Below are 15,765 nucleotides of genomic sequence, written 5' to 3' on the forward strand. Positions count from 1 at the left end.
TAGATACCTTGGAGGATACTCTTAAATTTTAGTAACTAAAAAACACTCACCGAGCTGCACGGGCAGCTTTCTTGCTCTCCAAGCTCACAGGTACATTGAATCGCTCAGCTCGTTTCTGCATCCTCTAAAAGAAGAGATAGAGAAAGGAGGACAGAAAAATCCACTAAGGTTCCAATATGACCTCCTTTGAAAAAAGAAGTCCAGATTATTAGCTCTTTAGAACACTGAGACCTCCTTATAAGAATAAGATTAATAATAATACCAGCCCCAGGAACCATACTGTCATCAGGCACAGCATTCAAGCAAGGACTCGACTCTATAAAAATATTCTTTTCAGAAAGTAAAAGCATGGAAACCACAAGGAATTCACCAGTACAATCCTGAAAACAAGTTGGGGGTGAAAAAGCATGCTTAATTTAATCTCCCTCCAACAGAATGTAAACTCTTTGAGGAAAAGGATGGTTTCATTTGTGTTCACCACCTACAACTTAATAAACGCTTCTTGACTGAGTGGGGAAGGAAGGGTAAAGATAAAGATAGAAGTTATATTTGGATGAGTATCTGAAAGAACCAAAAAACTGGCTCAGGTCCAAAACTAAGAATGGAAAATCTCCTGTCAAGATAGGTATCTTTAAGAACAAACAGTGTGCCCTGTGTCATCCCAAAAGGATTTGTCAACGCACCATTCTGAAAGTACATAGCAAAAAGTTCCTTGTGATATCTGGCCTCAGAACTGGAGATGAATAGTACAGAAAGACTTCAATTCAGCTATGAGTAAGAAACAACTTTTAAAGAATCATCTTAATTGCAAACAAAGAAGATGCTCATTGTTTGAAGTAATAGCTAAATACACTACAGTTCATGAAAGTATTATTGTGCTGTAAAAAAGGATAACTACAAAGAAACATGGGAAGATTGCTTTGAACCAATACAAAATAAAGCAAGTAGAATGAGGAAAGCAATATACTTATTAACTACAATATGGTAACAAAAAGCAAGTTTAGCCCTAAATATGAAAAAGCACCTTTCTCTGCTTCTTTCTAGAGGTGAGGGAGTTATGGATATAGAATACTGTATATAATATCAGACTTTTTCAATGTTAGTTTTGCTGAGGTTTTTTCTGTCTCTTGTTATAAGGCTTGGCTCTCAGGAAGGGGTCATAACCAGGAAGGGGGAGAAATACAATGGAAAATGTAGATAATGTAAAAAGGTAAAAATTTATTTTTAAATAATCACCTTAGAGTCAAGTGATTCATTTTGTATTCCCCTTTGTTACCAGCCACTTCATCTAGTGGGTTCAACCAATTTGGTCTACCTCAATCCCCTAACTCTTAGCCTCTAGTACCTTGAGTACGGATAGATCAGAAATGTGTACACAAGTCTTGTGCATTTTTTACAAATACAATTACTAATTCAAACTTGCTACTATGACACTTGGCAACCATCAGTTATACAACAGCAGTATCAGAAAAATTGTAAGGTTCTACTGGCCTACTAATTCACATGTGCTAGCTGAATAGATCAATATTTTCTTTTACAGAAAATCTCAGGTGAATCATACCCCAAAGTAAGATAGGCTACAATTGTCCTAAAGATCACATAATGGATGCCTAGATTTTACATGGTTGCCACTGAAACCATAATGTTACAGAAAAATCCAAATATTTTCTCACATGCAATTAAACAAGAAACGCTCTAGGGAAATTGAGAGAAAAAGGAAAAAAATGAAAAAAAAAATACCACTTTTCACCCTAAAGATAAAGGGTAAAAGAAAACACAAATGGAATGAGGGCATGTAAAATAAAGGAGCAACAGATACAATTGCCTACCTCAGTCTGTGGTATTTCAGATGTGATTTTCACTACCTTCTTCTCTGCTGCCCTAGAGGAGAAGGAAGAGAAGAAATAATAAATCAAAAACTCCTGGCGGCCTACAGCTTGACACTATGATTACGCTTCCAATGAATTTTGGGGGCTGCCATTCATTGAAGACAAACTGACATGACAGACTATAGCTAAGATACAATAATTTAAAATCAGAAAAGGTAGTTTCAGGAATTTGAAAAGAAACATGCATAGCAACACACCAGAAATCTTTACCCTTATTCTAAGAAACTTTCAATTCCTTTTTGAGCCAAGAACTATTTTTTTAATACTATTTCTCATTTTTTGACATCACAACTCATATGTGTGCTCCATAGGCCCCGTTTCCCCTATTTCTCAGGAGCCTACAGCTCCAGCTGGAACCCTGGAAGTGGGACAAATGAAAATGCCAAAGGGAGTTAGGAGGAAGGAGGCGGGGGTCAGTTTGTCTTAGGAAAACATGGCTGAGTCTCTGGTCAAAAGGTTTAAGAGAGAAAACAAAAGAGGGGGGACCAGAGGGGCGGGAGACAAAGTTCGGAAGTACCCAGGATAAATGGAAGGGCATTAACGCTCCACCAAACAACTCCCATAAAACTGTGGGTCATAACCAGCCTCATTAAGGTCCCTTATTTAGAGGCATGGGCGGCTTTTGTTCCAGTCTCCTGGACAGTTTTCCCATTTGATGCCCTGAAAGGTAGTAATGGTTTAATGACATTTTCAGAGGAAGCAATTCTGGAACAGGAACTCGTTTCCCCCTCCACCCTTTTGTCAGAGCACCCTGTACTCTGAGTCAGGCAAGAGGTGCCCCCTGCTGACTGCAACCTAGCTCTGCCCTATTTAACTCTGCCCAGTTGACCAAACTGGAAACTGAAGGGCATCTGAGGAGAATCCCAGACCAAAGTTAAGATAAAGAGAGCTACTTTAAAATGTTTGACAACAATGCACTAAAATAAGTTCTAAGTGGGATCAGCTTTTAGCAAAGTTTCTGAGTCCTTACATAGTACTTTTCTCTCATAAATTTGGAGATTTTCAGCTTTCCTTCACCTCGCTACCCCCAAAGCCAGCTCCTCCAACTTAGGCATAAATAGCCTCAGGAGTTTAATGTCTTACTTGAAGTCCAACGCCATTAAAAGAACAGCAGCCACCCCCCCCATTACTACCAACCCCCCCCCCCCCCCCAGCCCCAGGCTAACGACTTCCTCTACATTCCAATCTTGATGTAAAAATCACTTCAGTACTTCATGGTAGAAAGGGAACCCCAGAGAGGGAGCTTCCTTCCTCTCTGCTCCAGCTTGCCTCTACTCAATTAAACTCAAGTAGTAAAAAGACATCATAATCTGGGGCTCAAGGGTAATCACTGTTGTTCCAATAAGAAGCCTCTCCTTGTATATTCATAAACAAAACTAAATCTACAGGTAGAGGTACTCTCTGTATTAGGTTAGTCTAGGTAGCTTAGTTAGTTCAAAAGCACTTCAAACAAGCACATATAATCTGAAAATAGGCCTTCCAATTCCCCTTGCCCTAACCTCATTAATTCAAGGAATTAAAACCATCTGAGCAAAAAATGACAAAAACCATTCTCTTTGTTCCAGAGGATAATGTATAGGTGCTGCAATTTTCAAACACTACCATTTATGGAAAGCTACCAAAATCTAGAATTAACTCAGGCTAATGGGAACAACAGAGGTAATACAGATGTAAGAATCAGATTCAATTGAAATAAAAGGATATTGCACTGCTCTTAAATGTTGAAGTCCCAATAGAGCATTTGGAATAAAAGATACACCACCCCCAAGAAAGGTAATTCAGATTTGCTAAGAAATATGTATATATCTCCTTCTCCTCAAAACCATCTTTCCTTAGTCTACATGTCCTGGGCAAATATTTATGGATTCACCTACTCTGTTGTTCCTCTGGCAGAAAAACAGAGTTTAAAGGAATCATTCCAGGCCTGGGCTATTAGTCACCCAAATAGTAATCCCTACTCTGTGACCTGAGAACAAACTGTTTTGTTTTTCTATGACCATGAATTTGGAATGAAACCATGCAGCCTACTTAGAAGTGGAAGGTACTCCAAGAAAAAGACAATATAGGGACCATTCCTCAAATATTCTAAACATGCTTTTCTGGAGAAATCAGAAAAAATATCATATCTAATCAAATCCAAACTGCCTTAACTCCATAGTCTAATATTTTTTTAAAGGGGGTTGAATGAAAGAGAGAGAGATAGTTACACATCAGCAGTTTTCTCTGGAGGTTCTTCCTCTTTGACAGGTATTTCTACTGGCTTTGGTTCTTCTTCCTAAAACCAAATTAGTTAACACAAATTAAATCTGAAACATTCATTAGCAAAAAAGGTTTTCTGAATGCCAAAGTGAGTATCTCTGGAGCTCTGTCCTTTATTATGCTGATTCTCCCTCCTAACCAGACACCAAATCAACTCTCATATTCCCTTCAGCTTTAAATCTAACATCCTCTCTATACCTGGGCAGTCCATTTTCAGGAAAAGCAACAACCCTTCCAACAGGTAAAGATAACTCCAAAACAGGCTAATATTAAAGTAACGGAGCTAGGACATGGCCCTGGCTGGTCACGATATACCTTTCCAACTCACCTCTGTTTCATCTCCCAGAACATCTTCTTCATTGGCCTCCTCTTCAGCTAAAGGAAATGAAAACACATACATCAAATAGTGATGCAAAGCTAATTCCTACTCTTTGTAAACTCAGAGAGAAAAATGCAATTTGTACATTAGCCCAAGCAAAACTCAATATGAATAATATAGATTTACTGAAACAAAAATCTGCACTACAAAGCAAAAATAAATCCTGTTTTTGCACTATAAATACTATTCTGGATTATCTGGAACAATCTCTCTTCCTTGGTAAAAATAAGTGAGCAAAATATACCAATTACCTATAGTTTCCTCAGGGAAAGGCATAAGTAAATTACTCTCAGACCACAGAAGACACTTACCATGTTCCTCAAGATAAGCCTGGAGTCTATTGATGAGATCTTGCTTGATTCCTTTGGTCTCCAGGCCCCGTGCAAGACATTCCTGCTTTAGCTCAGCAAGCTGGAAAAACATAAGAAACTTCTTAGTCCCACAGATGCACCCAAGTAGATTAAAAAAGAGAGGTAACCCACTAATACATAGTTGGTGAAAGCGAGTTCAATGATTCTGGAAAGCAATTTAGAATAATCCAAGATTCCACTGATGGTTGTATACCAAGTTGAGATCAATGATACAAAGGCCCCTACATACAGCAAAATAATGTCAGCATTTCTGTAACAGCAAATAAAAGGAGACAAAGCAGACACCCATCAATTGAGGAACAGCTAAACAAACTGTGGCACATTTATGTAATAAAATACTACAGTACAATAAGAAATGATTAAAGGAAGATTTATGTGAAGTGATATAGAGTGAAGTAAGCACAACCTGGAAAATAATATGCACAATGACAAAAGAAATGGGAAGAACAAAAGTAGCAACAACATAGAAATGGAATGCTGTGAAAAAGCTTAGTCACAAAGAAGAGATAAGAGAAATGTACCTCCTTCTACTTCTTTGGAACACTGCATAAAATATCAGACTTTTCCTATAATATTGGTTAGTTTCATTGAACATTTTTTTCCCTTTTAAAATTCATTAGAAGGGATGGCTCTCTGGGAGAGATACTCTGGGAAATTTATGTGATAAAAAACAAAAGGAATCAATTATATATTTATACACATACACAGTCATTTATTTATTTATTTTGGGGTTGAGGTGGCCACCCCAAGATAAAAGGTACAAAAAACGAAAAACAGTCCAACTCCTAACTGTTCTTTATCCTATTCAACCACTTGGCTAACAGAGCTAATCCACCTTTCTCCTAACATTCTCAAAAATCAAAAACACTTTCTATTTAAAATGAAATTTTATTGAAACCTTTAGTTCTTATATCACAGTTGCTTCTAGAAACACCATCTTTCACCCATTTCCAGAAATGAACCCTCCCCACCAAAAAAGAGACCCAATCACGTCTGACAATGTATGCAACACTCAGCTAGCTCCACCAGATCTCCAGCAAGAAGATGACATGTTTCATTATCTATTCTCCAGGACCATTACTAAGCTTCTCTTTAGTGAGCTGTTCATTGACATCACTATAATGCTCCAGGCTCCTGCTCCTCTGATTCTGCTTATTTTAAACAATTCTTCCTATGTTTTCTCTTAGATCTTCATATTCATCAATTCTTACCACATATTATATTATTACCAGACTTTGTTCAGCCATTCCCCAAAAGATGGACATCTTGTTTCCAGTTCTTTGCTACCACAAAAAAGTGCCGCTATGATAATTTGCTATATACTGACAAGTATTTCAGTCTTTGATCTCCTTGGGGTATTATGCCCAGTGGTGGGATTATTTAAAGGGACAGATTCAAGACATAAGAATGACCTCAATAAAGTCCCAACCTACATACATTCTTGTGTGTTATCACGAGCCTCTAGTCTCTTCCCTTAAATTTTTACCCAAAAAATAAAACAAGTTTTCCTAGCAGTACTTTGTGCTGGCAAGTGTATGAAAACAATTATACAGCAAAAAAAAAAAAAGTTTCAAAAATTTAAAAACTTAATAAATTTTAAAAACATAAAGCAAAAAAATCTGGTTTTGCATTATATCTACTGTTCTGGATTATCTGGAACCATCCTCCTCTTCCTTGGTAAATGTAACTGAGCAATTTACATTATACTAACTATATATTGTTTCCCTGGAGAAAGGCATATATAAATTACTCTCAATCCCCAGCAGACACTAACTATGCTCTTCAAGATATGCCTAGAGTCTAATGATGAAAACTTGTTAAATTCCTTTGGTCTCTTGGAAGATAGAGAAAATTCATTCTCATCTAAGCAAGTCATACTGACCACTTTCTGTCCCCATCCTATAGACTTCTCTGAAAGTGTGAGAGTGTGTGTGTGTATGTGCCTATGCGTTCACTATGAAACATGTGTCCAATCACCTGCAAATACGTACATTAAACAATGGCTGTCACAAGCACCATAGTACCACAAAAACCAAGTAAATGTTAATTTTCATTCCAGGGTAAAAACTAGGCCCTGCAGTGAATCCATAGAGGTAATATTACCTACCCTCTTCTCCAAAAGCCTCTAGCACTCTGGCTGACAAGAATCAGAAAAGTCAGTCAAGATAGATGCATAGGAAATAAAACAGACATAAATACTGATGGTATGTGTGACAAGAAATTAGGACCAGAGCCACAAGAACAGGTAGGTACATTCAGACCCCTCAAAAAGCAAACAACAAACAAAACTGCCAGAATTGCAAAACTTACCTCTTCTACAATAATCATTTCCTTATTTGATTATCCCAATCCTTAATACAATTTTCTACCTCCACTTTTGCTGACACCTCAATAAAGCATCCTCTCCCATATATCCTATCTAGTGATCTTGAAATCAGCACTTCTTAAACTGTGGATCTCTTGAACCTATGAGTCTTGACCCTTTGTGGGGTTTAAGAAGTGCTAAAGGGATCCTGAGTAGAAAAAGTTTAAGAAGCCTTGGTCTAGATCAAGTACAAATCCTCACTCCCTCCCTCAACCTTAAGTGATGTCTCCCTTATCTGGCCTCTTTTAGCAATTATCTGCACATCTACAGGAAAGGATGTATTAATCAGTGGTATCCTATTATAATAGCAAATTGCTTATTATTAAGCTTTTCATGTGTTTTAATTCTTCTCTCCCCAACTAGATTATAGGTCCCTTGAGAAAAAGGAGCATTTTACACTATGCATTTCTACATGCTACACTGTAGTATATATTCAAAAATATTTACCAACATTATGGTTGGGTATGCTAATTTATAGTATAATCTTGCACTTGTTAACATTTAGTTTGTACTCAGAATTAATAAAATTATTAGTTCAGAGTTGAGATAAATCTTAGAGGTCAACTAGTTCAACCTTACCCCCAAGATAGGAATGTCCTATACAACATGTCTGACAGATGATGATCTAGACTTTCTCTGCTCAAATACTTCAACTGACAAAGAGCTTGGTAAGTCACAAAATATTTCTGAATGGCTTTAATTGTTGAGAAATTTTTCCTTATGTTGAACAGACACCTGCTTCCATGAAGCTTCTCACTGGTTCTAGATCTGGCAACCAAAGCAAGGGTTCTAAAGAGGGTAAAAGTAGGGAGGAACCAGTCTGTGAATTTTGGTTAATTGGTTTTCCTTTATAATCCTACATATTTTAATTTATGCATATAAAAATTATTAGTCTGAGGAGTCCACAGATTTCACCAGATTATCAAAAATAATGACACAGAAAGTTTAAAAAACTTGCATAGGGTGACAAAAAAAAATAGCAACCCACTTAATATTTGAAGAGCCATTCCTCAAAAGATAAATGGCTATGAACATACCCACAACAAAGGGTGTGGAAAAACAAGATTGAGAGGAAAAGCAAACTATCAAGCACCAGATGAAAAACTGCTCTAAATCAATTAATAAGTAAGAAAAATACAAATTAAAACTCCAAAGGTTTCACCTCACACCTACAAAAAGAGTAAATGATGGAAGAGCTTTGGTAAGACAGAGAACACTGGTGCACTGTTGGTGGTACTGTGAACTAGTCTAACCATCCTAAATATCAACACGAAGTGTTCATATACTACATTATTACTGGACAAATACCACCAAGGCAATCAGTGACCAAAGGACCTCCATGTAACAAACATGGCAGCATTCTTTGTAGCGTCTCTTTGGGAAGCTGCTAGGTGGTAGAGCAGACAGACTTAGTAGCTGGAATACTGCCTCAGGCATTTACTGGCTGTATAACCCTGGGCAATCGACTTAGCCTCCCTCAGCCAGTTTCCTCATCCGTAAAATGGGGATAATAATAGCACCTACCCTACAGGGCCATAGTGAGGCTTAAATAAGATATCAAATAGATAAAGTACTTGGCAAACCTTAAAGCATTAATAAAATGCTAGCTATTATTAGCAATAAAATGCAAACAAAAAGGGCTTCCCTTGACTGAGGAATGGCTGGACACATGGTAATATGTGAACATAATGAAAAATTGTCATAATGAAAAATTGTGCAGAAAGAAATGACAGAAATGAAAATATCAAGAAATCAAGAGAACTTGTATGACCTGATTCAGAGTGAAGAAAACATAACTACATAAATCATATGCACAATGAGTATTAACGTAAAGGAAAATAATAGTAAAAAGTAGTTGAACTATGAACTGTAATGAACAATCTCTCACTCAAAGAACTAATATAGAAACATACCTTCCTCCCCTCAATATTAAGATGGAGACTATTGATGTGGAATGCGATACATACCACAGCTGTACTTACTTGTTTTTGTTTTTTTGTTATAGGAAATCAATGGGGGGGGAGCGGGTAGAGGAACTTAAGAGGAAAAAATTGTGGTATGAACACAATAGAGAAAAACAGAAACAAAACTTTTAAAAATTAAAAAAAACTGACAACACCTATCACATACCCAAGTCTTCCCTTCCCTGAATTAAACATACTTAGTTCCTTTAAGCAATCCTTACATGACACGGATTCCAGACCTTTCACCATTCCAGACAATCTAACTATAGACATGCTCTAATTTGAGAGATGGTGTGGAGTAAGGAAAAAGAACACTTGACTTGAAGTCGGAACAGAATTCATATCCTGGATCTGACATTAACTAGTTGTACAACCACAGGCAAGTCCATTAACATGCACTTCAGTTTCTTCATCTATAAAATGGAAATAATAACACTTAACACTACCTATCTCACAACATTGTTGAGGATATAAGCCATGAAGTACTATATAGACACATAAGCTAATATTATTGTCCATGTCTCTTTAAAATATAGCAGCCTAAAATGAAAATTCTGTTTAAGTAATTTCATATGTGTATATTTATCTCTATCAACTATATTATATTTCAAAGACAGGTACCTTACCTTGACTTATAATTTTGTTTTCTTCCATAACATTTATAGTGTTACTACATAACAAGCAATCCATAGTTGCTCAAGTGACTGTCAAAAGTAGCTCTTAAAATATAGATCTATGAAAAAGGGCAGAGAGCAAATAAAGAACTTAAAAGTCATAGATACAGAGCTGGAAGGGACCCCAGAGCCATCTAAGTTCAACACCCTCATTTTACAGAGGAGGAAACTGAAGCCCAAGGAGATTAAATAATTCATGCCTAAAGTGACACAGGTGGGAAGCATCAAAGGTAGGATATGAACCCAAGTCTGACTCTAGAATCAATGCTCTTTCCACTGTGCCACAATACCACACTATCCGCAAAAGGACAGTCAATGTATTCACTACTTAAATGAATTCCCACGATATAGTTTGGCTTTACCACTATTCCTATAGTGGTCTGTGTGGCACTTGACACACAAGCTTATCCCAGGAAAACCTGAGGTCAAGTCCTGCCTCTGAAACATACTGGCTGTGTGATCCTGGGCAAGTCACTTCACTTCCCTAAGCAACTCTCTAAGACTACAAGTTTCAGAGAAGATGCCAACCTGCATTAGTAGAGGGAGTTTCCTCATCCAGGAGTTGTGACTGTAGTCAAGACATTATGAAAGACAAGCCAAGAAGCTGCTAGAATTAATGGAAAACCAATATAACAATGAAATCACAGATCCAGTCCCCATCCCTGTATTTTAACAAACATTGTTCTCTACCATTTAGCTTTCTCCCTGGCCAGTTTGTATTTTGTGGTGGTTGCATTTCTTTACATTTTTCACAAATTTAAAGTCAATAGTATAGATAGGGTCAAAAATGAATAATCATTTCAAGAGAATAGAAATCAAGAGATTATAGTGCTAGAACTGGAAGGGACCTGAGAAGGCATGTATTCTAGCCCCCTCATTTTACAGAAAAGAAAACTGAAGCCCAGGGAGGATACGTGACTTGGCCAAGGTCACATAGCTAGTAGGTGTCAGTGGCAGGAATTGATCCCAGGGCTAGGAAATCTCATTAGTGCACACTTTACTGAAACAGAAGGCCTCCAGTCCTCAAAGGTCTTTATTTAAGGACTTCTGTTCACAGACAAAAAAGAAAATTTGAAAGCAAATATGACAAATCTGCATATCCTTTTAACCAGTGTGGTTATTTCAGTCCATACCTTGTCTTTTTCATTAAAATTAAGTAAAAGGTGGACTTCTGAGCATTCTTTTCTAATTATCTCTAAAAGCTCAATTAAAGTAAGCTAATGTCACCCAAACTAAACATCTTATTTCTCAAGAAAATTTTACATTCACATGTAAGCTAGAAAAATTAAAATGTTAAGCTCCAAAGCAGGAGTTCTTAACCTTATTTTCTGTCACTGATACCTCTGGCAGTCTGGTGAAGCTTATAGACTCCTCACAGTGTTTTTATATAATTGAAGGAAATGCTAAATTCCAGTGAAAGTTCAGTGAAACAACATTTTTCCCCATCCAAGTTCATGGACCCTCTGAAATCTGCCAACATCCCCCATGATTAAGAAGCCCTCCCATACAGCAAATAACAAGGGAAGATTCTTTCAATATAAGTAACAACTACGCCAAACTCCTTTAGATGCTGTGAGAGGTGAGAAATAGCATTTCATGAGGGAAAAGAAGACTCAGTTGTTTCTAGAGCAGGGGTTCTTAACCTGGGGTCTGTGAACTTACTTCTAAAAATATTTAAATAACTGAACTTCAAAATAATTGGTTACATCTTATGCATTTTATTTTATGCATTTAAATACATTATTCTAAGAACAGGATTACAGGCTTCACCAGACTGCTAATGGTGTCAATGACACTAAAAAAGTTAAGAATTTCTGTGGCATATGGACAGGCTCCTCTCCTACTCCTTCTCTATGTTCTTTTACAGTAGACTCTGATGGCCGGCATCAGTCCAGGAAAAGAAAAAAGCAAAACTGACATGCCATGGAAATGGAAAGCTTATAATTCAACCTTACACTCTCAACAAATGATACCATAAGAATAAAATCGGTTAAGCCAAGCAGAATCCAAGAAAATAAAAGTCCATGCTGCTAGGGCTAAGCATGTTTTAGTAGTGCCTATCTCAAGAGTATATCCAAGAAATCATAAACTATTTTTTCCTATTAGATATGCTTTAGATTGTCAGCATCAACAAGCCAGGTTGCAAATCTTATAGAGCACTTAATGTATTATATAATAAAGGAAATCGGTTTTTAGCTTGTTTCCCAAAAGGAAGTGAATAATCACTACCTGACAGGGGGACTGTTTGCCAAATTCTGAACGAACACCTAAAATCAACCAATATATCTCTTTTACCTATAGGAGGTTAATTCTTCTCCCCAAGTAAATAATACTAAAATCTTTGTCAACCATCCTATATTTCCCAGAGGATGACACAAAAGGAGGTGGAGGATAATAGGGAAAACTGAGTTTGTTTTTCAAAAAGCTTCCCCAGCTCCCTTCCTTATCTTGCAAAAGAAAAAAAAAACCTCCCTCTTCTTCTGAGGTGACCCCAGTGCCATCGAGTGCCTGAGGTGCGGGGAGGGGATGCCGGTGGTCCCCATTCCCGGGCTCTCCCAGGCTTCTAGGCTGGACTCAGGTACCATAACACCTCTGAGGAAGGAACTGGGGCGTCCCTGAGTCGTCCGGGCGAGCTGGACAGACACACAAACGCACGTGGGTGCCGCTACCCCAGCTTGCTGGGGACTCCTAGACTCGGAATGGAGAGGAGACCTGGGGAAGGAAAGGGGGTCGGGGGCAGAGAGGAAGGGGACAGAGGCGAGGGGGGTATGACGTGCTGCTACCTCTCCTGCCTCCTCGCAAGGGGAGAGGCAAACACACATTCTCGGCAGAAAGGGGGGAGGGAGAAGCGGTAAGGAGAGGGGCACCCCGAACGGAGAGAAAAGATGGCAGGGGGAAGGAACGAGAGGGGGGGGCAGCACGAGAGGAGAGGAAGAAGGCCCCAGAGACCAGCCTAACAGGGAGAGGACCGGGACGACAGTGAGGGGAGCCCCGGAGGGAGAAATGAGGGGAGGGAGGCGCCGGTCACCTCGTAGAGCTCGGCCCCCAGCCATGCCCGGGCCTCTGCCCCTCACGGTACCTTCAGCTTGTGGAGCTCCACCGTCTCCGCCGCCATCTTGTCACCCCCTCCTCCCCCAGTTTGCCCCCCTCTCCTGCCTCCGCCTTCTGGAGCTCCCGCCGAGACTCCGAGGATCACCACCACCCAATAGCCGTTGTTTATACTCCCACTCTTTACCATCAGCTTTTTTCATTCGTCGGCCGCCAGCATGGGTCCTCCCCCACGCGACGGTCTGCCGGAGAAGGGGATTGGAGAAGGGTTGGTTCCCTCCCACCAGAGTGACAGGCCCGCTGACTAACGAAACACAGAACATCGAAACGGGTGGCCAATGAGCCACGGCAGCGCCGGGCGTGGAGGGCCAATGGGGACAGTTCGAGGGCACGGCCGCTTCCAGGACACAACAGGTGGACTAGGTAAAGTAGCCGAACTTGCGTCTGGCGGAGTGGCCCTTGGAGCCTCCAGGTGAGGGGATTTGGGAGTGAGGGGATGACTCCGAGAGGAGCGGAGACAGGCCGTGACGGCGAGCTTTGAGGGGCAGGGATGGGGCCCCGGGCTACAGCCCAAGGGTCACTGGGACTCGGGGATCGGCTGGGTTCGGCCGTGGGCTGCCGGCTCGTCTGGAGGAAGGAGATTTGAACGCCCCTTCGTAGTGCGCCTCGGGGGGGGGGCGGGGGGCGGTTCCCGGAGCGCCTGCTCTGCCTGCCCCCACCCCGGGCGGCGGAAGGCCCACAACGTGCTCCCGCAGCTTCCTACATTTTCCAGAAAGGCCAATGGCAGCTCCCCCCGCCGAGGTTGTCGTCCATGGCAGCCCCGGACAGAGAATGGGAGGGGAGAGGTATCGTTCCCGAGCACGTCTACCTCCTGAGCACCTCCCCTTGGACTCACCTGATCTGATTCTCCTGCCCACCCCCGGAAGACGAGAGGACTGCCCCAAATTCCCCTCTATAGAAAGGAAGTGCTCCATGCCCCCTTTTCGCCTCCAACTACGGCCCCTTCCCCCGCTGTTCCCTTCAGGCTAAAGTTAGATTCCCCTCATCCCAGAAAGCTTTTTATCTCTCAGGCCTCAGTATACCAGAGGAGCGCCTTCCCCTCCTCCTCCCCCCAAGTTCAAGGTTCATTGCAGTCACCAAACCGGTAACCGAGGGAGGCAGACCAAAGGAAAGAGAACCCCGGTGAGTCCAGCTCCTGACTCACTATTGTGGCAGGATGAACGTGGGGGTGGCCCACAGCGAGGTGAACCCCAACACAAGGGTGATGAACAGCCGAGGCATCTGGCTAGCCTACATCATCCTAGTAGGGCTTCTACATGTGGTTCTACTCAGCATCCCCTTCTTCAGCATCCCAGTGGTCTGGACCTTGACCAACGTCATCCATAACCTGGTGAGCCTCCAGCCTAAATTCATTTTCTCTTATCCAGACTTGAATTCTTTGGGGATTTGCCCACCTGCCTCAAATCCATAGCTGAAAAGGATTTCTTCTACCTTCTCACCCCCTCCCAGGCCATGTACGTCTTTCTGCACACTGTGAAGGGGACACCCTTTGAGACCCCCGACCAAGGCAAGGCCCGGCTCCTTACACACTGGGAGCAGATGGACTATGGGCTCCAGTTCACCTCCTCCAGAAAGTTCCTCAGTATTTTTCCCATTGTGCTGTGAGTTCCAGGAGGGTGAGGGAGAAGCTAGGTAGAGTAGGTGTTGCAAAGGCCCCCCAAGGGGACATCAGTTAAGTGGAAGGTACCACCACAAGGGGTAGAATCTCTGTAAACTCACTGAAAAACTATGATCTAACCATGCTAGGAGGATAGAGGGTGTTCAGTTCACCAATTATGAAATCCAAAGTATGAAAGCCACGAATAGGCTTGCTGCCTCCCTGTGGTGGTAATGGGGATAGGAGCATCTGGGAAAACTTCAAAGAAATCCTCACCTAGATTCTGTGGTGCAAGACTTTGTTCAAGTGTACAACAAATGAAAGTATAATTGATTTAAAAGGAAGAGGGTAATGTCAGAGACAAGGGGACATTTGCAGTACTGTAGCTTGACCCTTCTTTCATTTTCCATTGATCAACACATTTTGCTATAAACTGTCTATAAATCTATAGAATCTATAAACTACTTCCCATTCAAGAGAAATGCTGTTCATGTGGCAATAGTGAGATAGAGCTGTCATTTAAGGAAATAACAAAACTGACTTAGGGGAAGATGGTAGAAAGAACAAAAAGAGGTCAGGGAAAGGTCCCTCTTTTTCATCATGTTCTTCTTTCTCTCCCCAGCTACCTCCTGGCCAGCTTCTACACCAAATATGATGCTGCTCACTTTGTCATCAATACAGCTTCACTGCTCAGTGTACTACTGCCTAAGTTACCCCAGTTCCATGGTGTCCGTCTCTTTGGCATCAATAAGTACTAACACCTGGCAATGATCACTTAGGTACAGGCTAGGGAAGGACAAGGAACAAAGAGCTGCTCTATCCTCCTTCCCTTTAGCAGCTGAAGACCTGAGGATCAACTGATCTTTTTTTGCCAACTCCAGGGAGATGAATTTGGGGGTAGGATGACTCCCCTGTACAAGTAAGGGCAGGTTCCTTAGAATCAAGAAATATGGGTAAGGGCTGGGCCCACTCTCCTGGCTGGTGCTATAGTTTATCTTTTCCAACTATCTACATCACTGCTATATAATAAAAGCTATTTTTCAGATGTAAATCTAGGGTAGTCAGCAGAACTTTGTGGGAGGTGAAGGAGGGCGAAAAGACTACATTCTTCCCAATCTTAAATTGAAAATAAACCTCTTTCTGATTATTATCATATCCC

The 15,765-nt window shown here is 40.8% G+C and overlaps 2 protein-coding genes across 8 annotated transcripts in view; one reads left to right on the forward strand and one right to left on the reverse strand.

Annotated features, from left to right (window-relative positions):
• The window catches only part of SARNP (SAP domain containing ribonucleoprotein), a 37,619-nt gene extending 24,393 nt beyond the window's left edge, over positions 1 to 13,226 (reverse strand). The window contains exons 1-6 of one of the 3 annotated variants that reach the window (XM_072654960.1): positions 13,137 to 13,226; positions 4,839 to 4,938; positions 4,477 to 4,523; positions 4,097 to 4,164; positions 1,830 to 1,881; positions 51 to 124 (exon numbers count right to left, since the gene is read on the reverse strand). In XM_072654960.1, the coding sequence (XP_072511061.1) occupies positions 51 to 124; positions 1,830 to 1,881; positions 4,097 to 4,164; positions 4,477 to 4,523; positions 4,839 to 4,938; positions 13,137 to 13,139 (344 nt within the window). In that variant the 5' untranslated portion in view covers positions 13,140 to 13,226. Of the gene's footprint in view, positions 1 to 50; positions 125 to 1,829; positions 1,882 to 4,096; positions 4,165 to 4,476; positions 4,524 to 4,838; positions 4,939 to 10,429; positions 10,504 to 12,980 lie in introns of those variants that run through there. The other 2 variants (XM_072654958.1, XM_072654959.1) reach the window with 2 other exon arrangements.
• A 60-nt stretch (positions 13,227 to 13,286) lies between these two features.
• Positions 13,287 to 15,761, forward strand: ORMDL2 (ORMDL sphingolipid biosynthesis regulator 2). Of its 5 annotated transcripts, none has more exons than XM_072654968.1 (4): positions 13,287 to 13,372; positions 14,020 to 14,339; positions 14,459 to 14,610; positions 15,229 to 15,761. In XM_072654968.1, the coding sequence occupies exons 2-4, from the start codon at positions 14,166 to 14,168 to the stop codon at positions 15,362 to 15,364; spliced, it is 462 nt and encodes a 153-aa protein (XP_072511069.1). In that variant the 5' UTR covers positions 13,287 to 13,372; positions 14,020 to 14,165; the 3' UTR covers positions 15,365 to 15,761. The 5 variants fall into 5 exon arrangements, with proteins under 5 accessions (XP_072511069.1, XP_072511064.1, XP_072511065.1 ...); XM_072654963.1 differs by having other exon boundaries at positions 13,288 to 13,421; positions 14,165 to 14,339; XM_072654964.1 differs by having other exon boundaries at positions 13,288 to 13,421; positions 14,165 to 14,339; positions 14,459 to 14,516.
• The last annotated feature ends 4 nt before the right edge of the window (positions 15,762 to 15,765 follow it).

The sequence above is a fragment of the Notamacropus eugenii genome, chromosome 3 (assembly GCF_028372415.1).
Source record: "Notamacropus eugenii isolate mMacEug1 chromosome 3, mMacEug1.pri_v2, whole genome shotgun sequence".
Classification (NCBI taxonomy): Eukaryota; Metazoa; Chordata; class Mammalia; order Diprotodontia; family Macropodidae; genus Notamacropus; species Notamacropus eugenii.